Consider the following 19121-nt stretch of genomic DNA (forward strand, 5'->3'; position numbering starts at 1 on the left):
ACACACACACAACAACAACGCACTAACACCAGAGGTAGGGGATACGATACACACACACACAACAACAACGCACTAACACCAGAGGTAGATTCTTTGACACACAGAAATAGGACTCATAAGCTATGCATTGAATTTTTGAATAATTCAGTACCGAGTATTTTCTTCCCATGTATGTACTGTTGTACTGGAGCACTACATAATGTATATGTCACTATGCATTGCCTCACATTGTAAATGAGTAACAATGTGACTCGACTGGATTACGGCCCATCGCAGACTATTGTGTTATGTGATTTCTAAAGATATCTCAGTAGGAAGATTCTGACAGAGAAATGAATACCTCTCCGATAGTGTTACATTTTGCTGCCAAAAGCMTTTTATTGCCTTAACATAAAACTCAGCATAGAGTTTTTTTCTATTTGTATTACACACTGAGAATGGGAATGGATTGTGTTTGTGTAAAATATGACTATTGTCAAAGTATGCCTTCACAGTGGTTCTCCGTAATACTTTCTTCACTTCAAACAGCTGTACTGAGTGATTCAAACGCCTGTCCATTACGTAGCGTTAGCGGCGGTGCAAAAATGTTGAGAGTCGATACGGGAGAAAACCCACTGCCTCTCAAATGACACTGGTGCCCAGTTATCAGCGGGTCCTTAACTGATCATTACCACTGCTGAAAAGCTGGTATTAATTGACCAATTAGTTCCTCTACTGCTCTGACTGTCCACGGTACTGGAGGCTTTGTCCTGGCTAACTCACAACATGGTTGCAACAGCTAGGACCAATGTTTGTTCTATTTACATTTTCACACCCTCAAAAGAGCTTATGTCGTTGGTGACTGTTACTGTAGAAAACTGCCATGAGCTACCAGAGAAGCTCTTGTGATATGCAAGATCCCCCTTGCACAAAATCCTTCTGCTTAAGTGTGGAATAAGGCTTACTCATCCACTCTCAAGTGCTGTATTTTCATACTGCTCTTCTATGATATAATTCCATAGATTTCCGAGCTGAGTGGTCCTCCTTTAGACATCTCCCAAGAGAAGATTTTCTATCTGTCTTTGTGTGTGTGTTTGACTGACAGCTGTTTGCTTATTTCCCCAGGCATCCAGCTATTAATGGCAAGCAGTTGTATGCTGTCATGTATGAGTCTATGACACGTCCCTGTGCATCCTAGTAGGCCATGACATAATTATATGTTTGTATTGTAAATCAAATCAAATTTTATTGGTCACATGCAGATGTTATTGCAAGCAAATGTTACTTAGCGATAGCGGTCTCACTCTTACCACCTCTCGTCTTCTCCATGTTAATGTGCTCGCTCCCTCAATCACTCTCTTACCCTCTTTCCACCTTTGGACACTTTCTTTCCTTTAACCAAGCCTGTAGATGACCATTACTCTGTATATGGAAATGCATATTTAACTGGCTCTGGAGTGTGCTTGACGTAATCTTATACACTCCTCAGTAAAAGGCACGACAGCCTGCTTGGAGTTTGCCAAGAGGCACCTAAAGGACTCTGACCATGAGAAACAAGATTCTCTGGTCTGATGTTACCAATATTTAACTCTTTGGCCTGAATGCCAAGCGTCTGGAGGAAACCTGGCACCGTCCATACGGTGAAGCATGGTGGTGGCATCATCATGCTGTGGGGATGTTTTTCAGCGGCAGTGACTGGGAGACTAGTCAGGATCGATGGAAAGCTGAACGGAGCAAATTACAGAGAGATCCTTGATGAAAACCTGCTCCAGAGCGCTTAGGACCTCACACTGGGGAGAAGGTTCACCTTCCAACAGGACAACGATCCTGAGTACACAGCCAAGACAACACAGGAGTGGCTTCGGGACAAGTCCATGAATGTCCTTGAGTGGCCCAGCCAAAGCCCAGACTTGAACCCGATCGAACATCTCTGGAGAGACCTGAAAATAGCTGTGCAGCGACGCTACACATCCTACCTGACAGAGCTTGAGGTGCTGCAGAGTAGAATGGGAGAAACTCCCCAAATATAGGTGTGCCAAGGTTGTAGCGTCGTACCCAAGAAGACTCAAGGCTATAAACGCTGCCAAAGTAGCTTCAACAATGTACTGAGTAAAGGGTCTGAATGCTTATGTAATTGTTTTATTTCAGTTTATTTGTAATTTTAAAAAATGTCTAAAAACATGTTTATTTTTTGTCATTATGGGGTATTGTGTGTATATTGATGAGGAAAAAATGTATTTATCAATTTTAGAATAAGGCTGTAACCTAACAAAATGTGTAAAAAGTCAAGGGGTCTGAATACTTTCCTAATGCACTGTATATCATGCATGTATTGATGTCATAGAGCACTAGTCAATCAGTCATTCTGTATTGCGTTTATTTTAGTCTCGGTCTATGCAGTATTAATATGGAACCCCCACTGGGTGAGACCATTATTCCATGAACCCCGAGGTCATCTGGAGCCTCCATAACCCTGCCATCACCCCACTCACTGACCTTAACCCATGTAATCTGATTAGTAGGGCAGGGAACAATACCAGTATCTCAATATTTTTTCCCATGGCAAAAATGAAAACATGAAGCAGATCAAAGTCTTTGGTCCTTTAAAAACCTGCTGTATGTTAAATAGTGTGCTATAGTTAGGGAAATAAATAGATGTGGCTCTGGATGACAACACAATAATGTTTGTTTCCAATATTAGGGCTGTTTTCCTAAAGAAGTTAAGTCCGCTTCGTGTTTTGTTTCCTTGCCACGACACTAACGAGTATCACGATACTGGTATAGTCCGGCCCTACTGATTACCCCCTGACCCAAATTAACCAGTCTCCCAGTCAACTCAATTCAACATCTCCTACACACTGCATAATCCCTCCTGAACTTCAGGCGGATGTGGTGTTTGTGTGTGCGTGCTTGCTCCTGTGTGTGTGTGCCGATGTCAGATGAATTAATCCGGCTCAATTCAACCTGGGGACAGACAGACAGGGCAGGAGAGTGATACTGACACAACTGGAGGGGTGGGGCTGGCATGGTAGGCTGTCTGTAGCGGTGGTGAAGACACTGCAGCCATACAGTGTCATTCAGAAGCCAGCCCTGTACACAGGCCCTGCCTGGGAGCCATTTCCAGGAAGCAGCGGGGGGCATCCACAACAAATTGGACTAGAACCATGTTACATGTCAGCTCCCTGAGAAGGAAAACATCAGGGACAGTCTGTGTGTGTATAGTGTGTGTATAGAATGAATAATGTAAAGGTGAACCATGCATACATATTGTAAAAGCAAAATGCATGTGTATGCAATACGTGTGTGTTAATTTGTCAGCGTGTGCTTGTGCGTCCTTTGCGTGTGGGTGTGCATATATGCATGTCCGTGTGTGTGCTGGTGCATGTGTGTTCGCAATGTGCTTGTGTTCATGTGTCAGTATGTGTGTGTGCGTACGTCCGTGTGTGCACTTTGTGTTCGCGCCACACGCGCTGTGTGTGTGCGTGCTGCCCTAGGCTTGGCTTCTGGGCCGCGTGTCTTTTCACTCCATGCAGCGTCTGTGTGGATTGAGGTCAGCGGGCTAAGCATCCCTCCACAGAGAGCTATCCACCAGGGGAAACAGCGTTAGCATGCTAAAGGCAGGTAACACTCCTGCTAGTACAACTTAAATCCTATATCCCTCTGAGGGAGTTATGAAARAAATWATACTAGAAATGGGAACTCACTATAGCTGCTACAAAGGAAACCCCTTTGACATCTAATAAACCAGTCTTTTTTATGATTTCTGTTTGTGACAACTCCCTTTCAGCCCTTCCTCAACTCTTCATACAAGCTAACTACTTCTTTGGTATTTGAATTAGTATTTTATTAGGATCCCCATTAGCTGTTGCGAAAGCAGCAGCTACTCTTCCTGGGGTCCAAACAAAACATGTCATAATAAAGACATTAATAGACAGAACATCTCAAGGACATAATTACATACATTTAAAACATCACACACAGCCTACATATCAGTACATACACACAATATCTAGGTCAAATAGGGGAGAGGCATTGTGCCGTGAAGTGTTGTCTTTTTATACCAGGTTTGCTGTTCACTTGAGCAATCTGAGATGGGAGGGAGTTCCATGCAATCATGGCTCTATATAATACTGTATGTTTTCTTGCATTTGTTCTGGATTTGGGGACTGTGAAAAGACCCCTAGTGGCATGTCTGGTGGGGTAAGTGTGTGTGTCAGAGCAGTGTGTAAGTTGACCAGTGTTTTTAAACAGTGTTTCTTATAAAAAGAAGTGATGCAGTCAGTCTCTCCTCTACTTTTAGCCAAGAGAGACTGGCATGCATAGTATTGATATTAGTCCTCTGATTACAGTGAAGAACAGGACATGCTGCTCTGTTCTGGGCAGCTGCAGTTTTTCTAGGTCATTCTTTGCAGCACCTGACCATATGGCTCTAATGAAGATAAGATAAAACTAGAGCCGGCAGGGCTAGCTTTGTGGAGTGGGGTGTCCAAAAAAGCAGAGCATTGCATTATCACTGACAGACCTCTCCCCATCTTTACAACCATTGAACCAAAATGTTTTGACCATGACAGTTTACAATCCAAGGTAAAACCAAGTAATTTAGTCTCGCTCAGCAGCCCCATTATTCTTTATCAGATTCAGCTGAGGTCTAGAGCTTAGGGAATGATTTATACCAAATACAATGCTCTTAGTTTTAGAGATGTTCAGGAATAGTTTGTTACTGGCCACACATTCTAAAGMTGACTGCAACTCTTTATTTAGGGATGCAGTGATTGTGTATAGGGTTGAATCATCAGATACATACAGTGCATTCAGAAAGTATTCAGACCGCTTGACTTATTCCATATTTTGTTACATTACAGCCTTATTCTAAAATGGATTAAATTGTTTTTTCCTCCATCAATCTACACACAATACCCCATAATGACAAAGCAAAAACAGGTTTTTAGACATTTCTGCAAATGTAACCTTTGGCAGCGATTACAGCCTCGAGTCTTTTTGGGTATGACGCTACAAGATTGGCACACCTGTATTTGGGGAGATTCTCCCATTCTTCTCTGCAGATCCTCTCCAGCTCTGTCAGGTTGGATGCGTCGCTGCACAGCTATTTTCAGGTCTATCCAGAGATGTTCGATCGGGTTTAAGTCCGGGCTCTGGCTAGGCCACTCAAGGACATTCAGAGACTTGTCCCGAAGCCACTCGTGCGTGGTTTTGGCTGTGTGCTTAGGGGTGTTGTCCTGTTGGAAGTGGAACCTTTTCCCCAGTCTGAGGTCCTGAGCGCTCTGGAGCAGGTTTTCATCAAGGATCTCGCTGTACTCCATTCAGCTTTCCCTCGATCCTGACTAGTCTCCCAGTCTCTGCCGCTGAAAAACATCCCCACAGCATGATGCTGCCACCACGATTCACCGTAGGGATGGTGCCAGGTTTCCTCCAGAAGTGACGCTTCGCATTCAGGCCAAAGAGTTCAATCTTAGTTTCATCAGATCAGAGAATCTTGTTTCTCATGGTCTGAGAGTCCTTTACGTGCCTTTTGGCAAACTCCAAGCAGGCTGTCATGTGCCTTTTACTGAGGAATGGCTTTCGTCTGGCCACTCTACCATAAAGGCCTGATTGGTGGAGGGCTGTAGAGATGGTTGTCCTACTGGAAGGTTCTCCAGTCAGTGGGCAGCTGGGAGGAGGTGCTCTTATTCTTCATGGACTTTACAGTGTCCCAGAACTTTTTGGAGTTCGTGCTACAGGATGCAAATTTCTGTTAGGAAAGCAAAGGCTAGCTTTTTCAAACTGCCTGTGTATATTGGTTCCTAACTTCCCTGAAAAGTTGCATATCGCGGTGGCTATTCGATGCTAATGCAGTACGCCACAGGATGTTTTTGTGCTGGTCAAGGGCATTCAGGTCTGGAGTGAACCAAGGGCTATATCTGTTCCTGGTTCTACATTTTTTGAATGGGGCATGCTTATTTAAGATGGTGAGGAAAGCACTTTTAAAGAATAACCAGGCATCCTCTACTGACAGAATGAGGTCAAYWKYCTTCYWGKATACCTGGGCSAGGTCGATTAGAATGGCCTGCTCGCTKRWSWGTTTTAGGGAGCGTTTGACAGTGATGAGGGGTGGTCGTTTGACCGCAGACCCATCACGGACGCAGGCAATGAGGCAGTGATTTCTGAGATACTGGTTGAAGACAGCAGATGTGTATTTAGAGGGCAGGTTGGTCAGGATGATATCTATGAGGGTGCCCGTGTTTACGGATTTGGGGTTGTACCTTGGTAGGTTAATTGATCATTTGTGTGAGATTGAGGGCATCTATCTTAGATTGTAGGACTGCCGGGGTGTTAAGCATGTCCCAGTTTAGGTCACCTAACAGTACGAGCTCTGAAGTTAGAGGGGGGGGGGGGGGSAATCAGTTCACATATGGTGTCCAGGGCACAGCTGGGGGCTGAAGGTGGTCTATAGCAAGTGCCAATGGTGAGAGACTTGTTTCTGGAAAAGTGGATTTTTAGAAGTAGAAGCTCATTGTTTGGGCACAGACCTGGATAGTATGACAGAACTCTGCAGGCTATCTCTGCAATAGATTGCAACTCCGCCCCCTTTGGCAGTTCTATCTTGTCGGAAAATGTTATAGTTAGGGATGGAAATGTCAGGATTTTTTGTGTCCTTCCTAAGCCAGGAATCAGACATGGCTAGGACATCCGGGTTGGCAGAGTGTGCTWAAGCAGTGAATAAAACAAACTTAGGGAGGAGGCTTCTAATGTTAACATGCATGAAACCAATGCACAAAATGCTTATTTCTCTCAAATGTTGTGCACACATTTGTTTACATTCATTTTAATGAGCATTTCTCCTTTGCCAAGATAATCAATCCACCTGACAGGTGTTGCATATCAAGAAGCTGATTAAACAGCATGATCATTACACAGGTGCACCTTGTGCTGGGGACAATGTAATGAGAATGTAAGAGAAAGAGAATTTAATGTTCATTTATCTACCATAAGCCACCTCCAACGTCATTTTAGAGAAACTGGCCTCAACTGCAGACCAAATGCGACTTGTGGGCGAGYGGTTTTCTGATGTGACATTGTGAACAGAGTGTCCCATTGTGGGGTTATGGTATGGGCAGGCATAAACTACGGACAACAAACACCATTACATTTTATCGATGGCAATTTGAATGCACTGAGTTAACGTGACGAGAACCTGAGACCCATTGTCGTGCCATTCATCCGCCACCATCACCTCATGTTTCAGCATGATAATGCATGGCCCCGTGTCGCAAGGATCTGTACACAATTCCTGGGATGCTTTGGATTGACGTGTACGACAACATGTTTCAGTTCCCGCCAATATCCAGCAACATCACAAAGCAATTGAAGAGGAGTGGGACAACTTTCCACAGGCCACAATCAACAGCCTGATCAACTCTGTTACATGATGCAAATGSTGGTCACACCAGATACTGACTGGTTTTCTGATCAACGCCCCTAATTTTTTTTTTAAGTTGTCTGTGACCCAGTCATGTAAAATCCATAGATTAGGGCCTAATGCATTTATTTCAAATAACTGATTTCCTTATATGAACTGTAACTCAGTAAAATCTTTGAAATTATTGCATGTTGCGTTTATATTTTTGTTCATTATATATTGATCTGATTGCTCAGTTAGATATAACCTGTTTTACCTGTCTCTAGCTATAGATAAAGGTATCATACAGCTATGCTTGCGTTGCCTGTTGTGTGTACACACTCTTATCTTGTCTGTAGATCATGGGGGTAATGTACAGCAGGGCTCTGATCTGATAGAAGATTGAACTCTCTCTTCCTCCCCCTCTATCTCTCTCTCTCTCTCCCAAACCTAACTCCCTCTCTCACTTTCTCTCCTCCCTCTCTCTCTGTGTAGATAATGAAGGAGGTGTGTCGGGCTCTGGGGAACGCAGCAGCTGATGACAGTAAGCTGTTGCTGCTCAGTGCTGTGGGGAGTGTCTTCTGCAGTGGCCTGGACCCGTCCTACCTGATAGGACGCCTCTCCACAGACCGAAGGAAAGAGAGCAGCCGCATTGCTGACGCTGTACGGTAAGAGAGGAACATAAGCACACACAGAAATAACACACAATTGCTATTATCCACCTAAAGAAGGCTACAGCAGGAACAGAGAACACAGCACACATGCACACACACCTACACACTTACCCAGACATCTCTTACCGTTAGAGTGCATTGACTTGATGTCTTACCAAGGTAAATTATCGTATCGCACTGGAAGACCTTTAAAAAGGCTTGATACAAGTGGGGTAAGAAATTATCTTATTTCAAGATATTTGATCTTAATAAGATGTCTTACCAAGACAAATTATCTTAGTGCACTGGCAGATCATTTTTCATACTTTAAACTAAGAAAAGCTGCTTGCCCTGATTTGCCTAAAGCAGGATAAGCACGAATAAGCACAAAGACACTGTCATATTGTACTGTATAGTTTATACTCACCGTTTTGTGTCTCCTCTCCCAGGGACTTTGTGCTGGCGTTTATCCACTTTAAGAAGCCCATCGTGGTGGCCATCAACGGGCCTGCCCTGGGCCTGGGGGCCGCTATCCTGCCCCTATGTGACGTGGTGTGGGCCAGCGAGCGGGCCTGGTTCCAAACGCCCTGTGCCGCCCTCCGCCTCACCCCCTCTGGCTGCTCCTCCTACACMTTCCCCCAGATCCTGGGAGTGGCTCTGGTGAGTCTGGTTGCCTGGTCCACTGTGCAGGTTTTTGTTTAAGCCCTGCAGTGAAACACGATTCAACTAATTATTCAATGTTTTACATCCACATTACCTTGTTGTACACTTAAAAAAAATCTATCTCCCTGTCCCCACCTCTCACKGACAGACCAATGAGATGCTGTTCTGCGGGAGGAAGCTCACAGCACAGGAAGCCTGCAGCCGGGGCCTGGTGTCCCAGGTCTTCTGGCCAACCACGTTCAACCAGGAAGTGATGCTGCGTGTGAAAGAGATGTCCACCTGCAGTGCTATGGTAGGCTTTTCTGACAGAGATAGTCATGTAGAGCTGAATTTCTATATCCCAGGACTTGCGCTAGGAGCCTGCCAGGAGCATTGGTCTGTAAATTGAATAAAACTCATAGATAATATTATCTAACCACAAACAGAAACCACAAATAAGTGAAAAGTGCAATATACAGTTGAAGTCGGAAGTTTACATACACTTAGGTTGGAGTCATTAAAACTAGTTTTTCAACCACTCCACAAATTTCTTGTTAACAAACTATAGTTTTGGCAAGTCAGTTAGACATCTACTTTGTGCATGACACAAGTAATTTTTCCAACAATTGTCTACAGACAGATTATTTCACTTATAATTCACTGTATCACAATTCCAGTGGGTCAGAAGTTTACATACACTAAGTTGACTGTGCATTTAAACAGCTTGGAAAATTCCAGAAAATTATGTCATGGCTTTAGAAGCTTCTGATAGGCTAATTGACATAATCTTGAGTCAATTGGAGTGTACCTGTGGATGTATTTCAAAGCCTACCTTCAAACTCAGTGCCTCTTTTGCTTGACATCATTGGAAAATCAAAAGAAATCAGCCATGGTCTACAAAAAAATTGTAGACCTCCACAAGTCTGGTTCATCCTTGGGTGCAATTTCCAAACGCCTGAAAGTACCACTTTCATATGTACAAACAATAGTACGCAAGTACACACCATGGGACCACGCAGCCGTCATACCGCTCAGGAAGATGATGTGTTCTGTCTCCTAGAGATGAAGTACTTTGTGCAAAAAGTGCAAACCATTCCCAGACCAACAGCAAAGGACCTTGTGAAGATGCTGGAGGAAACGGTACAAAAGTATCTATTATCCACAGTTAAAACGAGTCATGTATCGACATAACCTGAAAAAGCCTCTCAGCAAAGGAGAAGCCACTGCCCAAAACCACCATAAAAAAAGCCAGACTACGTTTGCAACTGCACATGGGGACAAAGATCCTACTTTTTGGAGAAATGTCCTCTGGTCTGATGAAAACAAAATAGAACTGTTTGGCCATAATACCATCGTTATGTTTGGAGAACAAGGTGAGGCTTGCAAGCCGAAGAACACCATCCCAACCGTGAAACACGGGGTGGCAGCATCATGTTGTGGGGGTGCTTTGCTGCAAGGAGACTGGTGCACTTCACAAAATAGATGGCGTCATGAGGAAGAAAATTATGTGGATGTATTGAAGCAACACCTCAAGACATCAGTAGGAAGTTAAAGCTTGGTCGCAAATGGGTCTTCCAAGTGGACAATGACCCAAGCATACTTCCAAAGTTGTGGCAAAATGGCTTAAGGACAACAAAGTCAAGGTATTGGAGTGGTCATCACAAAGCCCTGACCTCAATCCCATAGAAAATTTGTGGGCAGAACTGAAAAAGTGTGTGCGAGCAAGGAGGCCTACAAACCTGACTCGGTTACACCAGCTCTGTCAGGAGGAATGGGCCAAATTCACCCAACTTATTGTGGGAAGCTTGTGGAAGACTACCCAAAATGTTTGACCAAGTTAAACATTTTAAAAGCAATGCTACCAAGTACTATTTGAGTGTATTGACATTTCTGATCCACTGGGTGTGTCAAATCAAATTTTATTTGTCACATACACATGGTTAGCAGATGTTAATGCGAGTGTAGCGAAATGCTTGTGCTTCTAGTTCCGACAATGCAGTAATAACCAACGAGTAATCTAACCTAACAATTACACAACTACTACCTTATACACACAAGTGTAAAGAGATAAAGAATATGTACATAAAGATATATGAATGAGTGATGGTACAGAACGCATAGGCAAGATGCAGTAGATGGTATCGAGTACAGTATATACATATGAGATGAGTAATGTAGGGTATGTAAACATAAAGTGCCATAGTTTAAAGTGGCTAGTGATACATGTATTACATAACGATGGCAAGATGCAGTAGATGATATAGAGTACAGTAACATTACATATTATATTAAGTGCATTGTTTAAAGTGGCTAGTGATACATTTTGATCAATTTCCATCAATTTCCATTATTAAAGTGAGCTGGAGTTGAGTCAGTATGTTGGCAGCACCACTCGATGTTAGTGTGGCTGTTTACAGTCTGATGGCCTTGAGATAGAAGCTGTTTTTTAGTCTCTCGGTCCCTGCTTTGATGCACCTGTACTGACCTCGCCTTCTGGATGGTAGTGGGGTGAACAGGCAGTGGCTCGGGTGGTTGTTGTCCTTGATGATCTTTATGGCCTTCCTGTGACATTGGGTGGTGTAGGGTGTCCTGGAGGGCAGGTAGTTTGCCCCCGGTGATGCGTTGTGCAGACCTCACTACCCTCTGGAAGCCTTACGGTTGTGGGGAGCAGTTGCCGTACCAGGCGGTGGTACAGCCCGACAGGATGCTCTCGATTGTGCATCTGTAGAAGTTTGTGAGTGCTTTTGGTGACAAGCCAAATTTCTTTTGGGCGCTGCTGTGCCCTTCTTCACAACGCTGTCTGTGTGTGGACCAATTCAGTTTGTCCTGATGTGTACACCGAGGAATTTAAAACTTTCCACCTTCTCCACTACTGTCCCGTCGATGTGGATAGGGGGTGCTCCTCTGCTGTTTCCTGAAGTCCACAATCATCAGCGGGGTGGAGATGTTGTTAACTACCCTCACCACCTGGGGGCGGCCCGTCAGAAGTCCAGTACCCAGTTGCACAGGGCGGGGTCGAGACCCAGGGTCTCGAGCTTGATGACGAGTTGGAGGGTACTATGTGTTAAATGCTGAGCTGATCTATGGAACCAGCCATTCTCACATAGGTATTCCTCTTGTCCAGATGGGTTAGGGCAGTGTGCAGTGTGGTTGCGATTGCGTCGTCTGTGGACCTATTGGGGCGGTAAGCAAATTGSAGTGGGTCTAGGGTGTCAGGTAGGGTGGAGGTGATATGGTCCTTGACTAGTCTCTCTAAGCACTTCATGATGACGGAAGTGAGTGCTACGGGACGGTAGTCGTTTAGCTCAGTTACCTTAGCTTTCTTGGAAACAGGAACAAGGGTGGCCCTCTTGAAGCATGTGGGAACAGCAGACTGGGATAAGGATTGATTGAATATGTCCGTAAACACACCAGCCAGCTGGTCTGCGCATGCTCTGAGGATGCGGATGGGGATGCCGTCTGGACCTGCAGTCTTGCGAGGGTTAACATGTTTAAATGTTTTACTCACGTCGGCTGCAGTGAAGGAGAGTCCGCAGGTTTTGGTAGCGGGCCGTGTCAGTGGCACTGTATTGTCCTCAAAGCGAGCAAAGAAGTTATTTAGTCTGTCTGGGAGCAAGACATCCTGGTCCGCGACGGGGCTGGTTTTCTTTTTGTAATCCGTGATTGACTGTAGACCCTGCCACATACCTATTGTTTCTGAGCCGTTGAATTGCAGCTCTACTTTGTCTCTATATTGACGCTTAGCTTGTTTGATTGCCGTGCGGAGGGAATAGCTACACTGTTTGTATTCGGTCATGTATGTGGTGAAAGAAATAAAAGCTGAAATAAATATTTCTCTCCACTATTATTCTGACATTTCACATTCTTAAAATAAAGTGGTGATCCTAACTGACCTAAAACAGGGCATTTTTATTAGGATTAAATTTCAGGAATTGTGAAAAACTGAGTTTAAATGTATTTGGCTAAGGTGTATGTAAACTTCCGACTTCAACTGTGTATATACACCGTTCAAAAGTTTGGGGTCATAACATCAAATTGATCAGAAATACAGTGTAGACATTGTTAATGTTGTAAATTACTATTGTAGCTTCGTTAAAGAGTTSCCGCAAAACACCAGTCTCAACATCAACAGTGAAGAGGTGACTATGGGATGCTGGCCTTCTAGGCAGAGTGCCTCTGTCCAGTGTCTGTGTTCTTTTRCCCATCTTAATCTTTTCTTTTTATTGGCCAGTTTGAGATATGGCTTTTTCTTTGCAACTCTGCCTAGAAGGCCAGTATCCCGGAGTTGCCTCTTCACTGTTGACGTTGAGACTGGTGTTTTGCGAGTACTATTTAATGAAGCTGCCAGTTGAGGACTTGTAAGCCGTCTGTCTCTCAAACTAGACACTCTAATGTACTTCTCCTCTTGCTCAGTTGTGTACCGGGGCCTCCCACTCCTCTTTCTATTCTGGTTAGAGGCAGGTTTGTGCTGTTCTGTGAAGGGAGTAGTACACAGCGTTCTACGAGATCTTCAGTTTCTTGGCAATTTCTCACATGGAATAGCCTTTATTTCTCAGAACAAGAATAGATCTTTCAGAAGAAAGATCTTTGTTTCTAGACATTTTGAGCCTGTAATCGAACCCACAAATGCTGATGCTCCAGATACTCAACTAGTCTAAAGAAGGCCAATTTTATTGCTTCTTTAATCAGGACAACAGTTTTCAGCTGTACTAACATAATTGCAAAAGGGTTTTCTAATGATCAATTAGCCTTTTAAAACGATAAACTTGGATTAGCTAACACAACGTGCCATTGGAACACTGGAATGATGGTTGCTGATAATGGGCCTATGTACGCCTATGTAGATATTCCATAAAAAATCAGCCGTTTCCAGCTACAATAGTCATTTACAACATTAACAATGTCTACACTGTATTTCTGATCAATTTGATGTTATTTTAACTGACAAAAAATTTGCTTTTCTTTCAAAAACAAGGACATTTCTAAGTGACCCCAAACTTTTGAAATGTTATGTAGTGTGTGTGTGTGTGTGTGTGTGTGCGTGCGTGCGTGCGTGCGCGTGCGTGCGTGCTTGGGTTCTGTAACTAATAAAGTACAATGCTGCCAGATCAAGGGTGTGAAAATGAACTGCCTCGATCTATGAAGCAGGCCGCCTCTTACTCTCTGTTTGTCCCTGTGTGTGGAAGGTTCTGGAAGAGTCTAAATGCCTGATGCGGAGCATCCTGAAGTCGGTCCTGGAGGAGGTAAATGAGAAAGAGTGTCAGATGCTCAAACAGCTGTGGTGCTCCACCAAGGGACTGGAGGCGCTCTTCAGCTACCTGCAGAGCAAGGTGTATGATAACTGACCTCTCACCTCCACACACCTGCAGAACTATCTATGGGCCACGAGATCTGGTCTTCAGTTACCTACTGAGCAACATCCCTGAAGATATAGGGCTTTGATCTTCAATTACCAACAGTCTTCTTTAACAACCAGCAGAGCGCAGTTTGCCAGTCTCCGAGGCCTTATCTCCGCTCGTCAACATCTGGGCATGCAGAGCACCACCATCAATGRCTTTTTACCTTGGTCATCCCTCAACGTCCCTGCCTGTAAGATGAGCAAAGCATCAACTTCTGGAGAGGATTAATCTGTAGGATCAATTCTGCATTCATACTGGCCTGCTTGGAGTTCAGTTAACCCCTTCCAGAGGAAGCATTGACCTGGAACAGGAAGTCATGACAGTGAACAAGGCTCTTCAGGAAAATGGAGGCACAGCGGCAGAATGTGGTGTGAGTGCATGGAGGAAAAAGAGCTCATCTGATGGCTAATGTCATTGTTCAATTATTTATTTGAAAATGTATTTAGATTTGATCCTAAATAGTAAAAAAGCATACCATGTGTATATATTTTCTATTAGTCTGCTGTTTGTTGTGTCTTTCTGTTTTGAGGTGAAGTGTCCTCCTGGGCTCTGAGGTGTAGTGAAAATCAAAGCTATGCTTGAGGTCAGAGTGGAACATAGATTTTCTCACCTTACATTGCAGTAACCCTGGCCAAAGAAGTAAATAATAATTTAAGTGAAACCTGTCCATTGAATTAGGTGTGGTGTAATAGGAGGGCCACTGGGGAAGAGTTAGAGSTAGGTCATGCCCAATGATACACACCCATAAKTGGGAAGTCAMTGTGAMTGGGCAGTGTTGACAGTGAACTCTTTYTKGATTTATATAGGCCGTTTTGYGATGCTCTTTTGGAAGTGTTTATTCAATTGCTTGTATTTGGTTTGTCAGTAAGGGTGTGTTTGACCTCTGATTGAATGTGAATATATAGAAGGGCCCTCTTTGACCACGACCAGCACTCCCATAGAGAACCAGAGCTGTCTGATGGCATCTTTTCATTAGAATGTGGAGACTGTCGATAGATCAAAAGGAGACCTCTCCCTGGGAAAGGGAGGAAAGAGAGAGAGGGTGAGACATATGTGTCATCATTATTATATCAGCAGCAATATGTGCAGCGTCATCATTATCATCAAGGTACATATATGACATGTATTACAGTGCAAAGGTGTAGCGGGGGTGGTTTGCTTAACTACTCTTCTGTGTTGACTAACCTTGCCTGAGACCTGAAGACTTCTTTTGGCTCCCAGAGCTAATGCCCGGCCTTTAGCTCAGTGGGCTACTGCAGTCTTAAATCGCGAAGACGACCAGGGTTTGATACCCCGTTGATTATAAAGGCATGTATATTACATTGTGAAGAGTGTAGCTATGATATTTGGACAGATAATTATTTTGATATTACCTTGCAGTCGGTTATTAGTGAGACATTGTGTATTTTTGTAAAGCACAGAAAGATTATGTTTTGTCCCAAAGTAATCACTGCACTTTTCGTCTGTTGGCTGTCTGTGTTGTGAAGATGCAGTAGTAGTGCAGCTGAAGCAGATAATACCTGCATGTGATGATGGCTTTAGGAAATGGGAAATATATATCTACATATATTGTATGTATGGATATCTATTTTTGGTTTACCCAATAATGAAATGTGGTTTTGTGGAAATTGTTTTGTATCATTCAGGAAGTGGTGGGTTTTGCAGTTGTACACATATATATGAACCATGTAGGTGTTATATGGTGTAACTATATGCATGTACAATATTGCAGATATGTGTGTTGCCTGTCAAAATACTTTACATTTCAGGGTATGTTTTGTATTGCCATAGTAAGCAATGTTAGAAATCTTGCACAATTATTATTTGTATTTATTTAAAGTTAGTGCTCAAGTTCCCCTTGGGGCTGCAGTGCCATAATGTTTCCCTTTCCCCTGAGGCATCTCTTTCTCTCTTATCTTCTGTTCCAGATATTCTCAGTAAATTGCTTTTTTCCCTAGATCTGCCCTGTGTGTTAGTAGTGACACAACAAACACACACAAAAAATGGTTAAATGTAGCAGAATTATTTTTAAAGGCTGTTGATAACCACTTTATGCAAAACTTTTAAACATTTAAAGTAATATTGCTATTAACAGCTCTGACAAATCAAAGCTCTATCAATTTCTAATCAACCATTCCCAATTATATTTGAATAACAATTTCCCTAATTCATTTATTATTTGCGTGTTGATCAGTGTATTGCTAAAGTATAGTGTAAGATTAAATGTATATTAATATATTCAAGATTTGAGTTTTGCCTGTACCTCTCCCCAACCTGGTCTCAGAGCATTTTGTATTATTCTGTATGTAAATTCATACACTCCATTTAGTATGATATGTTAAGTATGGTATGTATTCATCTGTGGATGTCCATCAACCGTTTCGTATGATATGTTACGAATTTGCAAAATGTACAATATATTACGATTTGCTAAACGTATGATATTTTACGAATTCTAGCTAGGTGGTTAACATTAGCGATCTGGCTAATAGGGGTTAGTATTAAGGTTAGGGTTATGTTTAGGAGTTAGGTTAAAGGGTTATGGTTAGGGAAGGGTTAGCTAACTTGCTAAGTAGTTGCAAACTAGCTAAAAAGTAGCAGGTATAGTTACTAATTAGCTAAAATGCTAAACTTGGTCATGATGAGATTTGAACTCGCAACCTTTAGGTTGCTAGACGTTCACGTTATACACCAACCCATCCACCCCAAATCAACTAGTTTTTGCCTTAAGTAACCATCTGTCTTATCTAGCCATAAAAAAAAACATAAAATATCATACTAATTTGTGTCTTGGTTTACATTTACTTTGCTACGTATAGTCTGAGACCAGGCTGCTCTCCCAGGACCCAAATAGAGAAACATTGTGTTTGAATGATGCATTTGAATAATTTGAAGTAAAACATATATAATTCATTTGTTGAGGACTTACCCTTGAATATTATGCCCGGCCCTGTAAGCCATGTGTTTAGGTTTGGTTTGTAAAATCCTATCATCTCTCATATGATGTTTCTTTGCATCTTCCAAGCATTTACAAACGTATAGCATGTTGACTTTCTACTCCTTTCTCTAGTCTAAAATCACACCTCGGGGTGCCTTAGAAGTTGTATCTTTTGTCTGTAGGATGCTGTATCCATACGTTGTGAGAGGTTGGGGGTCGAGCTGCTTTGAATAAACTATGACATTAATTTAAACATGGTGTTTTTGTTGTGTGTTTAAAAACTGTTTTGTTCCTACTTAGTCATCACGCCTACAAACTTTATTTTTGTTTGCTGCATTTGTATAGTATCAATGTCCTTGTTTGGATAAAAGCACACATCATTTGGATCAGATAAATATATTGTAGGCCAAACTAAAAGAGCATCCATCTGTCCTTGGGCTCCTCTCTACTGAAACACACCACATAAAATAAACATGAATGGGTTGCTCCTCTATGGCACTCACACTATAACCCTCTTCAGCATTCTTTTCACCGTCACTCTGCTTTCCAGAAATGACTGGGGGCCTAATGCTAAACCGCTGTGAGTCATCCGGACAGGAAAAGGAGGGGGGATGTTTGCTCTGAATGAAATATTACAATGTTCCACACAATTACCTAGTGGCATTCATTCAGGATTTAGGCAATACCAACCATGGCTGTGTCTCTGTAGCGTTTCATTCTGCATAATTAAGATCTAATGATCACTTAACATTTACAAAGTGCATGTTATTCCTGCTAACTGCTGTAATACATTGTATTATGTTTCTCTGGAAGATCCACTGATCTTATGGATGTCCAGATGCTTCCCCTCTGTGTTCTGACACACAAACACACTGGGTGGGAGCCAGACTATTCGTTTGACTGAAGTGCCAGACCAATAACAATCAACCACAGCTGAGAATAGCCCTCAGGTGAGTCAAAACGGCCTGCTCTGAAAAGGCCTTATTTACTGTGATAACAAATGCAGTGGATTGTTCAGGCTGAATGGGAGCTGGATATGAACAACCCTCTTAGGCATCTGTTGAGGACTTGGGTGAATAAGGCTGTGAGTATGACACTGACACATTCGTAAATGCTAAGAGCTTTCACATATATGTAAAGTATTGGTTAACTACCCATATGAAAATAACATCAAGGCAATTCTGTGTTTTGGTCAACTTTATTCAATAGAAATCCAGTGTTCATTCATCATTGTCATTCCCCAGTCAGAAACTCCAGACAATTTAAAACAATTATTTTGTTAAGTACTTTAAATATGTAATCAACCATGATAGCAGTCCTCAAAACAGACCCCCCCCCCCTCCACACACACAACAGCACATAAGCTCTGATCACTGAGTAGCGAAATGATCATCCACCACTGTCTATGACAATCCACCCACCCAACACACATACTGAAACCAACATTATGAGAGACCTCTTGTGGCCAGATGTCCAGGCAGTAAAGTGGGCTTCTCATGGTAGGTCCCAGTAAGTCCAAGGTCCTCCAATACACAGTTCCTGTGCGCCCTTCCTGGAGGCACTCGGCTCAGCAGTACTCTGCCATTCCAGAAGTCTTCCTTAGGGCGTCTTTCAGCCTCTGTCTCATCTCTTTAGCATGCTGTTTGCTTTTCTCCCTCTTTGCAATTCGCTGTTGATCAAGAAAGAGAAACATTGTTGATATAATACCAAAGTGCTCCCATCAATGAGATATGACAATAGTAGGCATCTGGTGAGGCATCCCTTTAGAATTAAAATCAAATTGCTGGTAGTTCTCATCTCATTTTCAAACAGACCTCATGGGCACGGTCTATCATTGCAATGGCAAAGAACTTCTTGACATGTGCTGAGGATGAGACATTACAACATGTTTTTTGACAGGTAAGAGTGTAGCTATACTTGAATGTCCTACACATTAGTTAGAACAGCTACATTGTAGAGCAACACAGTAGATCTTATCAGGTGGAGGTCTATGTGGGACATGTTCTTAGAGGCTGTTTGAGTCGTTCAACCTTCAAAGCCTCTGAAATGTTTGCTGTAGTTAATAACGTTATTAGATTAGACAAAGATGGGATAAACGTGTGCGGTAGCAGTAG

At 42.8% G+C, this 19121-nt stretch overlaps 1 protein-coding gene and 1 long non-coding RNA gene across 2 annotated transcripts in view; both read left to right on the forward strand.

Annotated features, from left to right (window-relative positions):
* The window catches only part of LOC112069599 (chromodomain Y-like protein 2), a 44452-nt gene extending 27192 nt beyond the window's left edge, over window positions 1–17260 (forward strand). Inside the window, 5 exon segments of the mRNA XM_024136938.2 lie at window positions 12–34; window positions 7871–8043; window positions 8478–8688; window positions 8840–8983; window positions 13857–17260. Of these exon segments, the coding sequence (XP_023992706.2) occupies window positions 12–34; window positions 7871–8043; window positions 8478–8688; window positions 8840–8983; window positions 13857–14015 (710 nt within the window). The 3' untranslated portion in view covers window positions 14016–17260.
* Window positions 1–19121, forward strand: part of LOC139024134 (uncharacterized) — a 247225-nt gene that overhangs the window by 201071 nt on the left and 27033 nt on the right. The gene's annotated exons all lie outside the window — the stretch shown is intronic.

The sequence above is a fragment of the Salvelinus sp. IW2-2015 genome, unplaced genomic scaffold (assembly GCF_002910315.2).
Source record: "Salvelinus sp. IW2-2015 unplaced genomic scaffold, ASM291031v2 Un_scaffold1057, whole genome shotgun sequence".
Lineage (NCBI taxonomy): Eukaryota > Metazoa > Chordata > Actinopteri > Salmoniformes > Salmonidae > Salvelinus > Salvelinus sp. IW2-2015.